The 20,975-nt window shown below is 41.3% G+C and overlaps 1 protein-coding gene across 2 annotated transcripts in view; it reads right to left on the bottom strand.

Annotated features, from left to right (window-relative positions):
* Positions 1-2,961: 2,961 nt before the first annotated feature.
* Positions 2,962-20,975, bottom strand: part of serpini1 (serpin peptidase inhibitor, clade I (neuroserpin), member 1) — a 43,850-nt gene continuing 25,836 nt past the window's right edge. For both annotated transcript variants that reach the window (XM_036585738.1, XM_036585739.1), the window contains exons 3-9: positions 18,439-18,669; positions 14,661-14,855; positions 10,399-10,603; positions 10,085-10,194; positions 4,955-5,041; positions 3,923-4,012; positions 2,962-3,366 (exon numbers count right to left, since the gene is read on the bottom strand). In XM_036585738.1, coding sequence (XP_036441631.1) covers positions 3,278-3,366; positions 3,923-4,012; positions 4,955-5,041; positions 10,085-10,194; positions 10,399-10,603; positions 14,661-14,855; positions 18,439-18,669 — 1,007 coding nt within the window. In that variant the 3' untranslated portion in view covers positions 2,962-3,277. The remainder of the gene's footprint in view (positions 3,367-3,922; positions 4,013-4,954; positions 5,042-10,084; positions 10,195-10,398; positions 10,604-14,660; positions 14,856-18,438; positions 18,670-20,975) is intronic.

Below are 20,975 nucleotides of genomic sequence, written 5' to 3'. Positions count from 1 at the left end.
GTTCTACAGTTACAGACTGTAGTCCATCTGTTTCTCTGATACTTTGTTAGCCCCCTTTTACCATGTTCTTCAGTGGTCAGGACCCCCATGGACCCCCACAGGACCGTCTTTCAGCACTGCAGTAACACTGATGTGGTGGTGGTGTGTTAGTGTGTGTTGTGCTGGTACGAGTGGATCAGACACAGCAGAGCTGCTGAAGTTTTTAAACACCTCAGTGTCACTGCTGGACTGAGAATGGTCCACCAACCAAAAATATCCAGCCAAAAGTGTCCTGTGGGCAGCGTCCTGTGACCACTGATGAAGGACTAGAGGATGACCAACACAAACTGTGCAGCAGCAGATGAGCTATCGTCTCTGACTTTACATCTACAAGGTGGACTGACAAGGTAGGAGTGTCTAATAGAGTGGACAGTGAGTGGACACAGTGTTTAAAAACTCCAGCAGCACTGCTGTGTCTGATCCACTCGTACCAGCACAACACACACTAACACACCACCACCACGTCAGTGTTACTGCAGTGCTGAGAATGATCCACCACCCAAATAGTACCTGCTCTGTGAGGGTCCATGGGGGTCCTGACCACTGAAGAACAGGGTAAAAGGGGGCTAACAAAGTATCAGAGAAACAGATGGACTACAGTCTGTAACTGTAGAACTACAAAGTGCACCTATATAGTAAGTGGAGCTGATAAAATGGACAATGAGCGTAAAAACAAGGAGGTGGTCAGAATGTTATGCCTGATCGGTGTATAATAAATTAAGGTAGACCTGAAAGATGACAAATGAAAGACGTCTTCTTCCACATTCATGTTTATTTCTGAATTCGAGAATACAGCTGGTGTTTTTTTTTAATCCCTGTACACCAAACACCATCTCTGCCCCAGTCTTGGGGTCACCATGGCAACCTCGCTTCACTACCTGTACATCCATAAACCTTTCACTAAGATAAGACCTTACCTTATAAGGCATATCAGTTTTTCAGCAGTACTTCAGCCACAATAATAATAATAATAATAATAACAATAATAATAATAATAATAATAAAAATAACAATAATAATAACAATAATAATAATAATAAATAAAGAAAAAAGATTTACTAAGATTCAGAGTCATTTATATATATATATATATATATATATATATATATATATATATATATATATATATATATATATTATACTGTATGAGTGAGAGAAAGAAAAAAACTGCACCTTTTTGCAATAAATATCTGCTTTCCTCTATGTAACACAACAGCAAATATACAGTAACGCAGAGTGCAGAATGACTGCATGCTCTAAAAGGCTGGTGAAAAATAAAAGATGTGAATCAGCCCATAAATACATATTAAACGTGTGTTGCTTTTACCGATATGGTAATATTTCATAGATATTATATTTACAACTTCTCCTCCAGTGGTTAAAGCTGAGAGTATCAAAACACAATCACATTTTATAATATACAGTGGTTTGCAAAAATGTGGGCCAAATTTCTGTCACTGTGAATAGTTAAGCGAGTAGAGGATGAACTGATCTCCAGAAGGCATAATGTTAAAGATGAAACATTTTTTTTAACATCTTGAGCAAGATTAGTGTATTATTTTTGTTTTGTACAATATTAGAATGGAAAAAGGAAAGGAGCCCCATGCATCTTTTGGGCACCCACAGAGATTTGAGCTCTCAGCTATCTTTTCCCAAAGTCCCAGACCTTAATTAGCTTGTTGGTGCCAGGAATTGTTCACAAACATTATTAAGAATTGTGCAAGTAGCCGTTTCCTCAGTTTGTAATGTAATTAAGTAATGGTAGTTAACAGGAACGATGGAGGTCAAGTTAACGTCTAGAAGACCGGAAAACCTTCCGAACTGCTCGCAGGATTGGAGAAAGGCAAATCAAACCTCTCCTACATCCTCACCAGAAAATTCAGCATCAGATGTTTGGGACAACTAAACAAGCCTGATGTATTTTGGAAACGAGTCCCGTTGAATGAAGTTAAACTAGAATGTTTTTGGCCACAATGAGCAAAGGTACGTTTGGAGAAAAAAAGCATCCAAGCTTTGATGAAAAGATGCCTCCTCCACTGCTAAGCATGGGGTGGATCATTTATGCTTTGGGCTTGTGTTGCAGCCAGCAGTACAGAGAACATTTCACTGGTAGAGGGAAGAATGGATTAAATTAAATACCAGCAAATTCTGGAAGCAAACTTCACACCGTCTGTAAAAAAGCTGAAGATGAAAAGAGAATGGCTTCTACAACAGGATAATGATCCTAAACACACCTCAAAATCAACAAAGGAATGCGAAAAGAGGTGCAAGCTGAAGGTTTTGCCATGGCCCTCACAGTGCCCCGACCTAAACATCACCGAAAATCTGTGCATAGACCTCAAAAGAGCAGTGCATATAAATCTTACACAATTAAAAGCCTTTTGTAAGGAAGAATAGGCGAAAATCACCCAAACAAGAACTGAAAGACCCTACAAAAACTGTTTACAAGCTGTGATACTTGCCCAACGGGGTGATCATGCAGGGTGCCCAAACATCTGTGGGCCCTTTTACTTTTGTGTTATTTTGAAACTGTAAAAGATGTAAATAAAAAAGTAATCTTGCTTAAAAAATTAAAGAAATGTTTTTTTTTTTTCCCCCGATTTTTCTCCCCAATTTAGTCGTCTCCAATTCCACCCGCTAGTTAGCACTCCCCCAGTCACATGATGCTATCAACGCTAGGAGGGTGAAGGCTAACACAGGCTTCCTCCGAGACCTGTGAAGCCACCGCTTCTTTTCGAACTGCCGCTCACGCAACATCACTGGACAGCCGAACGCGCTCGGAGGAAAGCGCCAACCGCCAGATCTGTTACGTCAGCTAACAGACGCCTGCGCTGACTAGCATCGCGCTGAGTGATGGGGGGGAGAAGGAGGGGCCATCCTACCCACCCAGAGAGAGCGAGGCCAATTGTGCTCTCTCGGACTCCCGGCTACGGACGGCTGTAGCATCACGGGATCAAACTCGCGATCTCCTGATGAGGGCCAACGCTTAGACGGTTGCGCCACTCGGGAGCGAAATGTTTCATCTTTAACTTTATGCCTTTTGGAAATCGGTTCATCTTCCACTCGCTTAGCTAAGGAAATTTTGACCGGGGTGCCCAAACTTTTGCATGCCACTATATACTTATACATTATGTGTATTCATGGTTCTTGTCATAGAAGCCATGAAGGAAAAATGGCATTTGCTGTGAGATTGCACTCTTTAGGCCTTGTGTTTCTAAGAGTACACGCGTGAATCGGATTAAACTTGTGTATCAGCAGAATCAAACTCTTGGTCAAAAGGATCGACGACTTCAGGGTTCATCACTCTGCCCATGAAAAGAAGAGATCCTGCAAGAGAACCAAGCACAATTCACAATAGCAATACAAGCAGCTAACACATGTTCTCTGACTGACGCAAATTTGTTTACTGAAATAAAAAAGAGCTCTATAATGTTCATATGATCCACACAGTCACTCTGACAGACTGTAATACACTACAGGAAGTGTAGGGGGCGATATGGCTTCTACTGTTTCATTTAAAAAGCTCTATAATGTTCATATGATCCACACAGTCATTCTGACAGACTGTAATACACTACAGGAAGTGTAGGGGGCGATATGGCTTCTACTGTTTCATTTAAAAAGCTCTATAATGTTCATATGATCCACACAATCACTCTGACAGACTGTAATACACTACAGGAAGTGTAGGGGGCGATATGGCTTCTACTGTTTCATTTAAAAAGCTCTATAATGTTCATATGATCCACACAGTCACTCTGACAGACTGTAATACACTACAGGAAGTGTAGGGGGCGATATGACTTGATTAAAAGTTATACAACAAAATGGGTCATTGAAAAGTGCCTATGCTTAGAGTAGTTAGTCTGCAGGTGAGCCGTACCTGTCCTCCTGTTTCTGATGACGAAAAAGAAGGGATGGTCAGCCATGACCTGAGGGTACAGCACCAACGTCCTGGTCAAAGCGATCATCCCTGAAGGAGACAACATACTACTATTACTGAAAATCAGCACAAATACGGACCGTACCACATCAGCCAACTCCACACAATGACAAGAGCAAACCTCTACGGCCACTTTATCAGGAACCCCTCTCTTGTAGTTCCACTGTGCTGGTACACAGTTAGAGACAGTAGCTCATCTGTTGACGCATAGTTTACGTTAGCCATCCTCTAGCCCTTGCATCAGTGGTCAGTTTCTAATAATGTGGCCAGTGAATGGAAGCACAAGGTAGGTGTTTCTAATAAAGTGGCCAGTTAGTGGAAGTACAAGGTAGGTGTTTCTAATAAAGTGGCCAGTTAGTGGAAGTACAAGGTAGGTGTTTCTAATAAAGTGGCCAGTGAGTGGAAGCACAAGGTAGGTGTTTCTAATAAAGTGGCCAGTGAGTAGAAGCACAAGGTAGGTTTTTCCAATAAACTGGCCAGTAATTGGAAGTGTAAGATAGGTGTTTCCAATAATGTGGCCAGTGAGGGGAAGCACAAGGTAGGTGTTAAAATTGATGCTGAGTGTATTATTAGAATGACAACAGGGGGCGCTATTAGCATTCATTAATACCTCCGACCAATTTACTGCAGTGACGTGAAAAAAATAAACTATTTGGACACAGAAAAGGACAAGACAGCAGGAGAGTGGGAGGGAAAATAAAGAAGAGAGAGAGAGAGAGAGAGAGAGAGATAGAGAGAGGGGGTGAGCTGTGTGGGGGAGAAAAAAAAGGAGGGGATGAGAAGGAAAAAAGTAGGAGTATAAAAGGCGTACGCTCAAAAACAGAGAAAAGTCTGAAATGGCAGTGAACAAGAAGCGAATGAGACAAACGCTCTCTCCTCAATAGACAGTGTTACTACAGGAATGTGACCAGGATAGAGAGAATAAACAGATGAGTTTAATAGTGACAGAGAGAATAAACAAACGGGTGTGACCTGATCCTGCCGCTCCCTCCGCTCCCTCTTCCGTCACCTCCAGATATGACTTCTGGACCGCTTTACCGATAAACAGATCACTACCATCTACAGTCAGAGACAGAGAGAGAGAGAGAGAGGGGGAGAGAGAGAGAGAGAGAGAGAGAGAGAGAGAGTGAAAGATGAATAGAAGGATGGAGAGAAAGGAGTGCATGTACATGAAAAGTGAAATCTTCCAGTCAGGCTCAGCAGCTCTGAGCTGAATAATTCATTAAGCTGTGTGTTTGTGTCGCAGAGCTGTGTCTATAATTCACATCTTTCTCCCCAGAATACAGAAACATGCTTACTGGGGATGCACTGATACGGGAATTCTGGACCGATGCCAATATCCGATATTTTACGTATACCTATCTGCGGATGTTGATGTCCAATATTTCATCCAGTGTTCATGCTTTGATACAGAACCATTTTCTAAAATAAAGACACCCTTAAAGAAACACCTTTTTAAAGAGGCTATATAGAACCATAAACGGCACATTCAATCTGAAGAACCATTTCACTATGCAAAGAGTCCTTAAAGCATGCAAAAGATTCTTTGAGTGTTCATGGTTCTACATAGAACCAAGAACCATTTTTACTAAAAACCCATGAAGAACCATCTTGTTAAGAGTGTAAAACATGAATGGACCATAAACATTTTTCATGTGCATGCTTTAGCCTAAAATGATTAGGTTTAGGTTTTTAAAGCTACGTTCACACTACAAGCCTCATTTTCTGCTCTAATCCGATTTTCTGCTCAAATCCGATCTCTCTGACTCGATGGTTCACACTCGTTTAGGTAAGAGACTCAAATCTGTCATTAATGTGACGAACCGGCGTCCTGAAATGACCCTCATGAGCTCATCCTACTCAGTAACGTCACGTGAATGAATCACGTTCATCATCAGCACAAACTAACGAGCAGAACGAGCTTCGCTGAGAAGATCATTAACTCTGATCAGCTCTCAGCTTCATTATTAGAGCGAGACGAAGGAGAAAAAGGTGAGATGAGCTGCTTTTCCACCGTTTACAGGCTTTAACTTCTGTTCGGCGCTGCTGCCATGGTAACGCTGAATGATGGTCACGCGCAGTGGAAATAAAGCACATGAATTCCGATCTGAGCTTCACATTAAGGTCGCATGGCCACAAATCGGATACGTATCCGATCTAGGACCACACATGAAAGTGGCTCAGGTCGGATTTGAAAAGATCAGATTTGTGTGTCCACACAGCTCTGAAAACATCGGATCTGAGTCACATTAGGGCAAAAAATCTGATTTGTGCCACTTCAGCCTGGTAATGTGAACGCAGCCACTGAGGCTCAGGTTAGATTTGAAAAGATCAGATTTGTGTGTCCACATAGCCCTGAAAACATCAGATCTGAGTCACATTAGGAAAGAAAATCAGATTTGTGCCACTTCAGCCTGGTAATGTGAACGTAGCCATTGAGGCTCAGGTTAGATTTGAAAAGATCAGATTTGCGTGTCCACACAGCTCTGAAAACATCAGATCTGAGTCACATTAGGACAGAAAATCAGATTTGTGCCACTTCAGCCTGGTAATGTGAACGTAGCCATTGAGGCTCAGGTTAGATTTGAAAAGATCAGATTTGTGTGTCCACACAGCCCTGAAAACATCAGATCTGAGTCACATTAGGGCAAAAAATCAGATTTGTGCCACTTCAGCCTGGTAATGTGAACGTGGCCATTCAGGCTCAGGTTAGATTTGAAAAGATCAGATTTGTGTCACATTAGGGCAAAAAATCTGATTTGTGCCACTTCAGCCTGGCTATGTGAACGTAGCCAAAGCGGCTCAGGTCAGATTTGAAAAGATCAGATTTGCGTGTCCACATAGCCCTGAAAACATCAGATCTGAGTCACATTAGGGCAAAAAAATCTGGTAATGTGAACACAGGCTGCGTTTACTGTGTTGTTCTTCCTCATCTTTGTACATCGATTTTGACTCGGTTATGTTGTCTTCATTAGACAAACGTCTGTGGTGAGCAGACGAATGCATTATGCATTGCAGTGTCGGCTGTGTTTATGTGAATCCTGTATTCCGGTTGATTGCTATTGTTTTTATTCTACAAAGTTGCCCCACCCACTTTTTCACAGACCAACCCAAAAATTGGTTTCTGCCACCACTGACACGAACAGACTCAGACTCCTCCCATTAACCCAAAGAGAACGAAAAAGGCAGCTTTATGATCCTTTAATGATTTTTGCCCAGTGTTTGACTGACGCATTCACAGCAGTGCTCAGCAGACAAAACACGCCGAATGAATTCCTAAGTGTTTCCATCTATTTTTAAACCCTGGTGGATGTTTTGGAGAAGAGCTCAACATTCAGACCGAAGAGAAACTGCAGTTCTGCCCTGAAGCTCAACACTTTCAGAAAATAATCATCACACGTCTGTGTGGAGCTGCCTCTCCCACGCTGCTCTCTGCCAGCGCAGCTTCTCTCCACACCCAAAATAACGCTCCGCCAGCAAAAACGGAGAGCATTCGGAAAATACAGCAGAAATATGACATTATTTTTAGAGACATGCAGAAGCAGCACAACTTCCTGTCTGCTGTTAGTCACTGTGTGTGGGAGTTCTGAGAGGCTAATATGAGATCTGGGCAGTAAAATGTCAATAATAATCAATAACTGCATAATCATAATAACAATAAGGGGAAAATGTGTGAATAAACTTTAAGCTGGCTTGACAAAGCCATTGCTATGGTATCCCAGGGGGTTGCTAATGTGTTGGTAGGCTGTTGCTATGGTGTCATGGATGTTTGCTAAAGTGTTGCTGTGCTATGGTATCCCAGGGGGTTGCTAATGTGTTGCTAGGCTGTTGCTATGATATCCCATGTGGTTGCTAAGGAGTTGCAAGGCTTTTGCTATGGTATCCCAGGGGGTTGCTAATGTGTTGCTAGGCTGCTGCTTTGATATCCCATGTGGTTGCTAAGGAGTTGCGAGGCTTTTGCTATGGTATCCTAAGCAGTCGCTAATGTGTTGCTTGGATGCTGCTATGGTATCACAGGTGGTTGCTAATGTGTTGCTAGGCTGTTACTATGGTATTGCAGGGGGTTGCTAAAGCATTGCTAGGTTGTTGCTATGGTATCCCAGGCAGTTGCTAAGGTGTTGCTAGGCCATTGATATGGTATCCTAGGCACTTGCTAAGGTGTTGCTGGGCAGTTGATATGGTATCCCAGGTGGTTGCTAAGGTATCCAAGATGGTTGCTTAGGTGTTGCTAGGCCATTGCTATGGTATCCCAAGTGGCTGCTAAGGTGTTACTAGGCCATAGCTATGGTATCGCAGATAGTTGCTAAAGTGTTGCTAGGCTGTTACAATGATATCCCAGGTGGTCGCTAAGGTGTTGCTAGGCCATTGCTATGGTATCCCCAGCAATTGCTAAGGTGATGCTTGCATGGTTTCCTAGGCGGTCGCTAAGGTGTTGCTAGGCCATTGCTATGGTATCCCCAGCAATTGCTAAGGTGATGCTTGCATGGTTTCCTAGGCGGTCGCTAAGGTGTTGCTAGGCCATTGCTATGGTATCCCAAGCAATTGCTAAGGTGTTGCTCGGCAGTTGACATGGTATCCCAGGTGGTTGCTAAGGTGTTGCTAGGCTGTTGCTATAGTATCCCAGGCACTTGCTAAGGTGATGCTAGGCTGTTGCTATAGTATCCCAGGTGGTTGCTAAGGTGTTGCTAGGCCATAGCTATGGTATCGCAGGTGGTTGCTAAAGTGTTGCTAGGCCATTGCTATGGTATCCCCAGCAATTGCTAAGGTGATGCTTGACAGTTGACATGGTTTCCTAGGCGGTCGCTAAGGTGTTACTAGGCCATAGCTATGGTATCGCAGATAGTTGCTAAAGTGTTGCTAGGCTGTTACAATGATATCCCAGGTGGTCGCTAAGGTGTTGCTAGGCCATTGCTATGGTATCCCCAGCAATTGCTAAGGTGATGCTTGCATGGTTTCCTAGGCGGTCGCTAAGGTGTTGCTAGGCCATTGCTATGGTATCCCCAGCAATTGCTAAGGTGATGCTTGCATGGTTTCCTAGGCGGTCGCTAAGGTGTTGCTAGGCCATTGCTATGGTATCCCAAGCAATTGCTAAGGTGTTGCTCGGCAGTTGACATGGTATCCCAGGTGGTTGCTAAGGTGTTGCTAGGCTGTTGCTATAGTATCCCAGGCACTTGCTAAGGTGATGCTAGGCTGTTGCTATAGTATCCCAGGTGGTTGCTAAGGTGTTGCTAGGCCATAGCTATGGTATCGCAGGTGGTTGCTAAAGTGTTGCTAGGCCATTGCTATGGTATCCCCAGCAATTGCTAAGGTGATGCTTGACAGTTGACATGGTTTCCTAGGCGGTCGCTAAGGTGTTGCTAGGCCATTGCTATGGTAACCCAAGCAATTGCAAAGGTGTTGCTCGGCAGTTGACATGGTATCCCAGGTGGTCGCTAAGGTGTTGCTAGGTCATTGCTATGGTATCCTAGGCACTTGCTAAGGTGTTGATATAGTATCCCAGGTGGTTGCTAAGGTGTTGCTAGGTCACTGCTATGGTATCCTAGGCACTTGCTAAGGTGTTGCTCAGCAGTTGATATAGTATACCAGGTGGTTGCTAAGGTGTTGCTTGGCTATTGCTATGCTTTTTTTCAGTTAGTAGAGTTAGCTGGATTTAACATTTCTCAGTTAGCAGAGTTAGCTAGCGTTAGCTATTTAACGTATTAAATTTAAATAAAAACTGTAAATAAACACAATTTTTGAACAAGGGATAGTCAAAGAAATCTACAAAGGCCTGCAGTGCTCCAGATTTCTTACATCTGATGAAACACAGAGTAATGCTGTTTTACAGTTCAATCAATGTTCCATTATCATCCAAAAACCAGCACTCAGATATGAGCTGAGTTTACTCAGACTGTATATGCCTTGAAGGCCCAGTAGGTGCACTGGCTTCAAAATGCAGACTATTATTTCTATATTTTTATTTATGCTTGATAAAAAAAGAAATAAGTCAAACTGAGCATTAAAGATGTAAATAATAATTAAATATATTTATTTATATCACATGACATGGCAAAATATATGGTTATAAGATCACTGGCCACATTACCCGGTTCTAGCTCATACCTGCTCTCTCCGCGGTCATGGCTGAGAGGTCAGCATCTTTAGTGAAGATGTTTTTGATGCCCAGTTGCTGCAGTGTGTCTTTCAGGTCGATCTTCTGCTCTACTTTAAACCTGCAAAAGGAGAAGAAAATGACTGACCAGAGCATTAAAAACCCACAAATTTGGTCCGCAGAATACAGAGTGAGAGAGAGGGATGGAAAAAAAGAGACTGAGAAGGTCAACAGAAGAATGAAGAGATGGACAGAAGTAGAAGAGGGATGAATAAAGGGCAGTTATGATGGACAGAAGGTGTGAAGGTCATTTCATCTCACTAACCTGGGAAGGTAAACCTCCACCTTCTGCTTCTTGACGTTGTTGGCCCACTCGTCCAGCAGCTGTGGCCTGATGATGGGCTCCAGCGTGGCCAGAGGAACCTCCTGCCTGGGCAGAACGATCATCATGCCGAGGTCCTCTCCTTCATACGGCATCTCCAGAACCTGGTACACGCCACCCGCCTCCGCAGAACCATCACTGAACTCACCTGGAGAACATACAGCATGCACTCATTATAATGCAGCACTAGAGGTGTTCTACACTCTTAAAAAAGATGGTTCTTTAAGGGCTCTTCAGTAAAGGGAACGGGAGCTCTATATAGAACCATTTCATGCTTAAATGGTTCTTTGCATCGTGAAATGGTTCTTCAGATCCATTCAGATCCACCAAAAAGGGTTCTTCTATTGTTACGAGCTTGACACTGTAGTTGTACACACCTAAAAATAAGGGTTCTTTAGTAAAGACAATGGTTCTATATAGAACCATGAACGCTCAAAGAACCATTTGCATGATTAAAACGTTCTTCAGATTAATGTAGAATGTGGTATATATGGTTCTATATAGTACCATAAAGGTTCTTCTACTGTAATGACATCAAGCTTGTATACAATAGTAATAACCCTTTTTGTTGCATTCACCATCAATCTGAAGAACCCTTTCATGCAAAGAACCATTTAATCATGCAAAGGGTGTTCATGGTTCTATAGAGAACTGTTTTCTTTACTAAAGAACCCTTGAAGAACCATATTTTTAAATGTGTCCCACAACCCTTTTTTGGTGCTATACAGAATCATACACAACACATTCTCCATCAATCTCAAGAACCATTTCACTATGCAAAGAACCGTTCAAGCATGTAATGGTACTATGTAAAACTCATAGTTCTAAATAAAACCATTTACTTTACTGAAGAACCCTTGAAGAACCATATTTAAGGGTGAGTTTAATGGAGGCTGATTAAATATTTGGTTTGGTGCCGGATTCAGGATGATGTGCTTTTATTTTCTGCAGACACACCTCCAAAGTTCAGTCTTAGAAGCTGGTTGATCATTTTCTGAAGTAATCAAACACATTCAGTGGTGTTGAGGTCTGGACTCTGGGGTGGTCAGTCCATTGTTCAGCTTCTTTGTTTGGTGTGTCCGTCTCCTTTTCTCAGTGAGGTTCTTCTTGATCAGCCACACATCCTTTCAGACCCACAGAGCTGAGTCGTCTTCTCACAGTGGAAGGATGGACAGAAACACCTGTGGATGTTTTCAGATCTGAAGCAGCTTGATTTTCTCCTCTCTCTCAGAGATGAAAGCTTTAAGTGCTGTTTATCTGATGGGGATCATATCTGAACTCCAGTAGGGGTGTTAGAAACATTATATCTTTAAAACTCACAATAAACTAAATTTTCTGAGATTTAGTAAGTTGTAACAGATAAAATGGAACCTGTAGTGCCACATATTATGAACAATACTAAAAATACTATAATAAACTTATTTTTTTTTGCATGACCTACAAAACCACAATGATTTTACTCAATGTTTTACAAACTGTGCTGAACTAAATCCATTTAAACAAGCCGAATTACACTCACTTTGTAATGAAACATGCAGCGGGTGTAATTTAAGTATTGGCGATATCCACAATATGCTCAGAATAGCAATTTGTGATGTAGTTGATCACAATAATGATCAATAACAATAACATATCATCATATTGCCCATCCCTAAACTCCAGTTTTGGAACCTCACATTGTCTTTCTTCTTCCAAGTGGATTATATAATATCTAATCTCAGAAAAATCTCATGAAAAATGAAGGACTTATACTTAAAGGTCATTCTGCCTGGAAAATAAATAAATGAAGGGTGGTCTCTGACTTTTGCACAGCTCTGTCTGTCTTCTATTTCTTTTGTTGCACCTTAAATGAACAGAAATCAACGGTGGTGCCAAGGAGAGAGGAAAGAGACGGATCAGGACGCTGGAGGAGAGGAGAGTATATTGACGTCAGTTTGCAGCACATCTCTCGTCTGAGTCTTCCTCACTAGTCAACACGTACAAGCTCCTCTAGATCACACCAAGCAACACTCCAAAGCTGCACCACATCCAACAGCTCTAAACAGTCTGCGTATGAGGCTATAATTCACAGTCACAGTCATAGTAATCGAGTGTATCTTGTAAATAATGAATCTAAACAAAAGTCTCAGAACGCAAGCAAATAGAAACGACACCAAACATGCCTTGGCTGACCAAATTACATTTGGGTGAATTGGAAATCTGCATGCATTTGTTTGTGTTGCCAAACTCTTTCTTTAAAACCACATTTTGAGGACCTTTATGCTGCCTTTAGGAAGCAGCGCTGAAGAACAACCTGCCCAACAGTATATTAAGATTAATTAATTAATTGATTAAGTGACCCTTTTTATCCCACAACGGGGAAATTTCACCTCCACATTTTTGACCCATCTGTGCAGTGAAACACCACATGTGTGGAGGTGAACACACACACTAGGGGGCAGTGAGCACACTTTCCCGGAGCGGTGGGCAGCCCTATCCGCAGCACCCAGGGGTTAGGTGGGGGTTAGGTGTCTTGCTCAAGGGCACTTCAGTCATGTACTGTCGGCTCAGAGGATCAAACCGGCGACCTTCTGGTCACAGGGCTGGGTCCCTAACCTCCAGCCCATGACTGCCCCCTACAGTGGTGCTTGAAATGTGAACCCTTGTGAATTTTCTACACTTCTGCATAAATTTGACCTAAAACTTCATCAGATTTTCACAGTCCTAATAGTAGATAAAGAGAACCAAATTAAACAAATGACACAAAAATTGAACTTGGTCATGTATTTATTGAGGAAAATAATCCAATATTTCATATCTGTGAGTGGCAAAAGTGTGTGACTCTTTGCTCTCAGTATCTGGTTTGACCCCCTTGTGCAGCAACATTTCCGGTAACTGTTGATGAGTCCTCCACGTCGGCTTGGTGGAGTTTTAGCCCCTCCATACTAAACAGCTTCAGCTCTGTTATGTTGGTGGGTTTCCTCCCATGAACTGCTGCTTCAGGTGCTTCCACAACATTTCTACAGGATTAATGTCAGGACTTTGACCTGGTCATTCCAAACATTACCTTTATTCTTCTTTAACCGTTCAATGACTTGTGTTCTTAGGGTCGTTGTCTTGCTGCATGACTCAGCTCACAGACAAATGGTCTGACATTTTAATTTAAAATTTGCTGGTATAATTCAGAGTTCATTGATCCATCAATGATGGCAAGCTGCTCTGGGCCCAGATGCAGTAAAACAGGCCCACACCATGATACTACCACCACCATGTTTCACAGATGGGATAAGGCTTTTATGCTGTAATGCAGTGTTTTCCTTTCTCCAAGCATAACACTACTCATTTAAAAGAAAAAGATCTGTTTTGGTCTCATCTGTCCACAAAACATTGTTCCAATAGCCTCTGGGTTTCTCTGTGTGATCTTTGCGCAAACTGCAGACGGGCAGCAGTGTTCGTTTTGGAGAGCAGTGGCTTCTCCCTGCAACCCTGCCATGCACACCATTGTTGTTCAGTGTTCTCCTGACGGTGGACTCATGATCATTAACATTAGCCACTGTGAGGCCTTTAGTTACTTAGAAGTTACCCTGGGTTCCTTTGTGACCTCACAGACTATTACACACCTTGCTCTTGGTGTGATCTTTGTTGGTCGACCACTCCTGGGGAGCGTAACAGGGTCCTGAATTTCCTCCATTTGTACACTCTGTCTGACTGTGGATGGTGGAGTCCAAACTCTTTAGAGATGCTTTTGTAACCTTTTCCAGCCTGATGAGCATCAACAGCTCTTCTTCTGAGGTCCTCAGGAATCTCCTTTGTTCATGCCATGATGCACTTCCATAAACAGTGTGTTGTGAAGATCAGACTGTGACAGATCCCTGTTCTTTAAATAAAACAGGGTGGTCACTCACCTGATCACCATCCCATTGATTGAAAACACCTGACTCTAATTTCACCTTCAAATTATCTGCTAATCCTAAAGGTTCACATACTTTTGCCACTTACAGATATAAAATATTGGATCGTTTTCCTCAATAAATAAACGAGCAAGTCTAATATGTTTTGTCTCATTTGTTTAATTTGGTTCTCTTTATCTACTATTAGGACTTGTGTGAAAAATCTGATCAGGTTTTAGGACAAATTTATGCAGAAATACAGAAAATTCACATACAGGTAAGTACACCTGACATCTCATTCAGCATCTATGTTTATTTCTCCAGCATTAAACCCACCGTAGTAGAAGTCTCCCTGCTGGTACATCATCAGCGTCTGCACCTCGCTGCCATCGTCCTTGCTGAAGGAGAAAGTTCTGGTGTTTTCTGGCCGAAACTGGTTCTTCCAGCTGCCCCTGAAGTACACAGCATTGACCAGAGTAATCCTTGTCACGCTACTGAAGTCATCGGCTGACACCAGGTCATAGATCTTACCTGTGGGATAGAAACAAAAATACAGCTGAAACAGTTCTGTAATATACAGTTCTTTAACGGTTTATTTCATTTTCTTTAAGCACTAAAGGAGCTGGATTAGTTTACATGTTTAAGTTGACTGTTTTTATATAAAATGTCTGTGCAATTTCCCTCAAATTCCCAGAGATGGCCTGGACTGAATGGACATAGATATTCTTGGTACTACAGGACACACTCAATAACAATAACAACACGGCTGCATATTATCTGGTTTTTGTTTTTATTAGGTTTTATTAGGTTCAGCCACTTTTTCAGTTTTCAGACTGTAAAACTACACACGCTGCAGATTCATACTGGATTAGAATCGCTTCACAATTATTACTGTCAGACTGTAAAACTACACACGCTGCAGATTCATACTGGATTAAAATCACTCCACAATTATTACAGTCAGACTGTAAAACTACACACACTGCAGATTCATACTGGATTAAAATCGCTCCACAATTATTACAGTCAGACTGTAAAACTACACACACTGCAGATTCATACTGGATTAAAATCACTCCACAATTATTACCGTCAGACTGTAAAACTACACACACTGCAGATTCATACTGGATTAAAATCACTCCACAATTATTACAGTCAGACTGTAAAACTACACACACTGCAGATTCACACTGGATTAAAATCACTCCACAATTATTACAGTCAGACTGTAAAACTACACACACTGCAGATTCATACTGGATTAAAATCACTCCACAATTATTACAGTCAGACTGTAAAACTACACACACTGCAGATTCATACTGGATTAAAATCACTCCACAATTATTACCGTCAGACTGTAAAACTACACACTGCAGATTCATACTGGATTAAAATCGCTCCACAATTATTACTGTCAGACTGTAAAACTACACACACTGCAGATTCATACTGGATTAAAATCGCTCCACAATTATTACTGTCAGACTGTAAAACTACACACACTGCAGATTCATACTGGATTAAAATCACTCCACAATTATTACCGTCAGACTGTAAAACTACACACACTGCAGATTCATACTGGATTAAAATCGCTTCACAATTATTACCGTCAGACTGTAAAACTACACACTGCAGATTCATACTGGATTAAAATCACTCCACAATTATTACTGTCAGACTGTAAAACTACACACACTGCAGATTCATACTGGATTAAAATCACTCCACAATTATTACCGTCAGACTGTAAAACTACACACACTGCAGATTCATACTGGATTAAAATCGCTCCACAATTATTACTGTCAGACTGTAAAACTACACACACTGCAGATTCATACTGGATTAAAATCGCTTCACAATTATTACAGTCAGACTGGAAAACTACACACACTGCAGATTCATACTGGATTAAAATCGCTTCACAATTATTACCGTCAGACTGTAAAACTACACACACTGCAGATTCATACTGGATTAGTAGATTCATACTGGATTAAACACTGTAGATTCATACTGGATTAAAATCCCTCCACAATTATTACTGTCAGACTGTAAAAACTACACACACACACACACACACACACACACACACACACACACACACACACACACACACACACAGCAGATTCATTCTGGATTAAAATCGCTTCACAATTATTACTACAGTTATTGAAGCGCAGCTTCTCTAAGTAGCATTAGTGAGCCCAGCTACAATGGCAGCATCTCCACAGATCTCTCTTCAGACCTGTTACAGATGTGAGTCAGCAATTCTGATGTATGCAGTCAGACTCAGCGGTTATAGTGGACCGACTGCAGGACATTTATAGTGTTTATGTGACAGAATCCGCTGTTGTACAGTGTCTGATATCATTTACTACTATGACCGATTCTATTTCCTGTAATATTGTTCCATATAGTGATACAGATTTTTAAATGTGGGCTATAGTGATCAGGGGACCATTTCGGACATGTCTGTCTGTCTGTCTGTCTCTCTGTCTGTCTGTCTTTCTCTCTTGCTCTCTGCTCTCTCAGCACAGGAATAAAAGGCTGATCTTTTCAGCCAGAGGAAATCTTCCCTGGGCCAAACTCTGGGATTTACTCTGCTGTCTGCTGGAGCTCCAGCCGTAACTCAGCCTGATGACAAATATTACATCATCCAGCACTCTAAACTGCTTAGCCTAATCTGGTTTAGTCTTGTTCTTTCTTCAGATTATTATAATCCTCCTGACTCCCCTTCAGACCCACAGTTCAGTCACATTTCACTTGGGGAAAATTTACACTTTCATTTTAAAGATTATTCTGTCAACAACATACAAACAGGAATTACCAACAGCGAAGCCGCTGCCACAACAAACCCCGTCTCTCTGAAATGAAAACCACGGGAAAAGCGAAGAGAGATCCTTAACTTTAATGTACATTAATGCAAAGTGATTCTATTCCAAGTCATTTTGGTCTGTTCATCATGCAGTTTTACCACAGATGGTGTAAAAAAGAAATACATTTTCTTCTCTCGTAAACATTTGTAGGAAAAATGATCTGCTGTTTTGCTGTATGTACATCATTTTTCATTGCCCATGTTTGTTGGTGATGCATAGAATGGCGCTTGAGCTGTGCTTGATTCTTTTGGCTCTGGTAGGTTGTTTATAGACTAATATCTCCTATTCTAGCATATAGGAGTCTTTATTAGTAATGTTTTTTAGACTAATATCTCCTATTCTAGAACACAGGAGCATTTACTGAGGTTGATTATGGACTAATCTCTCCTATTCTAGACTATAGGGGTGTTGATTATAGACTAATATCTCATTCTAGAGTATAGGAGTGTTTGTTAAGGTCAATTATGGGCTAATATCTCCTAGTGTACAGGAGTAATAACTTAGGTAATTTATGGTTGAATATCTCCTATTCTAGTATATAGGAGTGATTATTAAGGTTGATTATAGACAAATATCTCCTATTCTAGCGTATAGGAATGTTTATTAAGGTCGATTATGGACTAATATTTCCTGTTCTAGAATATTGGAGTGTTACTAAGGTTGATCATGGACTAATATCTCCTATTGTAGAGTATAGGGGGGTTTAGTAAGGTTAATTATGGACTAATACTTCCTATTCTAAATGAGGTTGTTTATGGACTAATATATCCTATTCTAGTACATAGGAACATTTATTAACGTTGATTATGGACTAATATCTCCTACTCTAGTGTATAGGAGTGTTTATTAAGGTCAATTATGGACTCATATCTCCTATTCTGGAGTATAGGGGTGTTTAGTAAGGTCAATTATGGATTAATATTTTCTATTCTAGTGTACAGGAGTACTAACTGAGGTTGCTTATGGACTAATATCTCCTATTCTAGTGTATAGGAATTTATATTAATGATGTTTTATACTAATATCTCCTTTTCTAGAGTGTTTATTGAGGTTGTTTATGGACTAATATCTCCTATTTTAGTGTATAGGAGCATTTATTGAGGGTTTCAAAAACACCTCCTAATGTACAGAAGCGTTTATAAAACAAAAACATAAAACACGCATTATCATGTTAGAGGTCAATGATGTTTATAATCCATTGGTATAGTACATTGCTGTGCACTCACTCTCTGTGTGGTTCTGGACCCAGGCGTTGATGTGCTGGGCCACAGCTGTTGACTCGCTGAAGTCCACTGTCTCCGCATCAGCGTGGAAATACTGCTTCATGAGGCGCAGGAACTCCGGGCTGAAGTGCACCCCCGTCTGCAGGAACAGGGAGTTGGCCAGACGAATGACGTACTGCGCTTCATCTCCAGACAGAGCCTGGCTCAGGTTCCTCAGCATGGAGAACTCTTCATCTGCACACAGGTATTTAATAACACAGTTTTACTGGTAAGATAATACAGTGTCGGAAACCACAGTTACACTTATTTTGAGTGGTTGTTTTTAGATGAAGAAAAACACTGACCAGACTAACATATCAAGAGTATATCAATGATGCAGTTGTGGTGAATATTTGTTTATAATCCGAGTTCAGTTGTTTTTCACTTTATTTGTCCAAGTTCAGATCTGTAGATTGTTGAACTGAGAGGAACTGAACATTAACAGGTTCAATACAGACCATCAACATCCTCAACCAGCTGATAGACACACTGACACCATCCTGTACCTGGAGCTTCACTGGATTAGGGTTTAGGTTAAGGTGAAGGCCAGAGGATTAGGGCCAGAGTTAGGGTGAGGATTAGGATTAGGGCGTCAGGTTTTGGGTAAGATCGGGTAAGGTTAGGTTTTGCCTAATGGAAGTACCGTATAAAGTCTACTTAGTTTAACTTATAGACAATACATCTATTTATTGTAAATAATGCATCAATGGTACATCTTCAAGGTATTTACCTCAGTGTGTTCAGATGATGCTAATTCACTGATATGTTATTGATACTCTGTTGAGAGTTTATTAATCATTTACAAAGGAACGCTCCAAATAAAGTGTTACGAAACTATGTTTTTTTTTTCTTCTGATTTTGAAAAGACTCACACAGCAAAATACATCACCAGATGGAAATACGAACAGAAAATACAACTCCCTCTTTCTAGAGCCCTCTCACCCGACTGATGTAACTCACTCATCCTTCCAGCTTCTGAGTAAAATTTGTCTGCCTACCATAATACCAGTATGGACCCAGCTTCTAATGTGTTTGTCTCCCGCTATTACTACTGATCCACCGCCTAAAATAGATCATCTAGGGCTGAATGAAATATGAATTTCTGAAATCAGACAGCTTGTCATATATCCTGGTAGAGGTCTGCAACAAGGGACCGTCCACAATATCTCGCAGCGCGGGACTAATTGTCAGAAACCAGCCCACTGCAGGTGAGAGCGAGAGAAAGCATGCATAAAGAGAAGTCCCACAAATTAAAGAATACAACAATCACTAAAACATATAAACAATAAAAAAAATGATAAAAGTAAAACAATTAAAATGAATGAAGTCATTCTAAAGAGTTGAGAAGCAGCCGATCACATGAACAACACGCACATTCTTGTGGCTTATGGAGACGGTGGGGCCTTCAGGCCGACGGCCACAGCTGCCCAGCAAAACAGCAAAAATAACTGCTAATAACTATTGCACAACTGTTAACGTTGGTTACTGTTTACAGTGGAGGAACATGCACCACTGCATTGTCAACCTCACAGTATTCACGCAATTTACTTCTTATTCTTATACTGCACATTATTTTTATTGTTTTTAGTATATTTTTATTTTATTTTATTCTATTATTTATCCTTACTTTCTATTTAAGCATCTGTAAATACTGTAAGACAATACTCTGCTCCTGTTTATTACTGCTGCAATAGACGAATTTCCTTCTGGGATCAAAAAGGTGATCTATTTCTCTATCTATGTATCTCTCTATATCTATCTATCTATCTATCTATCTATCTATCTCTCTATATCTATCTATCTCTCTATGTCGTCCGTCCGTCCGTCCGTCCGCCCACCCGCCCGCTCAGGGTTTCTTCTCTGCCTCCGTTGACTCCACACACTACAGCTGCCAGTTTAGAGAACCAGCCCTGTGACCGGAAGGTCGCCGGTTCAATTCTCTGACCTGACCGTACGTGACTGATTTCTCCTTGAGCAAGGCACCTAACCCCCAACTGCTCCCCGGGAGCTGTGGATAGGGCTGCCCACTGCCCCCTAGTGTGTATGTTGTGTTTCACCGCACGGATGGGTTAAATGCGGAGGTGATATTTCCCCGTTATGGGACTAATAAGGGTCACTTAATCTTAATAGACTAGCACCCACGTATGTCCTTTTGCTCTTTGTTGCTGGTCTGGTCTGGCTTTGATAACCCTTTCGTTAACTCGCTCCGTGTTCATACATACGGTTCAAACTTTTACATCGTGAGCGTTTGGTTACTTCATCAAATATTACACAAAATTAAACCTGTTTAAACCATCAGTCTGTGATGATATGTGTTGTTTTTGGAGCAGCGCTGGAACTTTAATTCCCAATTTGGTGACTCAGTTTGGTTTTAATAGCTCTGTTGTAATGAGAGTGTGCGGTGGTTAACAGAACAGCTGAGAGCGAGACAGAAACAGCCCAGTGAGGCCTGTTTATTCCTCCTGTCTGCTCTTTCTGCAGGTATGTTGAGTTATACAGCT

Source organism: Colossoma macropomum, unplaced genomic scaffold (genome assembly GCF_904425465.1).
Source record: "Colossoma macropomum unplaced genomic scaffold, Colossoma_macropomum, whole genome shotgun sequence".
In the NCBI taxonomy this organism is placed as follows: Eukaryota; Metazoa; Chordata; class Actinopteri; order Characiformes; family Serrasalmidae; genus Colossoma; species Colossoma macropomum.
Note: the sequence above shows the minus strand (reverse complement) of the source record. Positions and strands in the feature narration are given on the sequence as shown.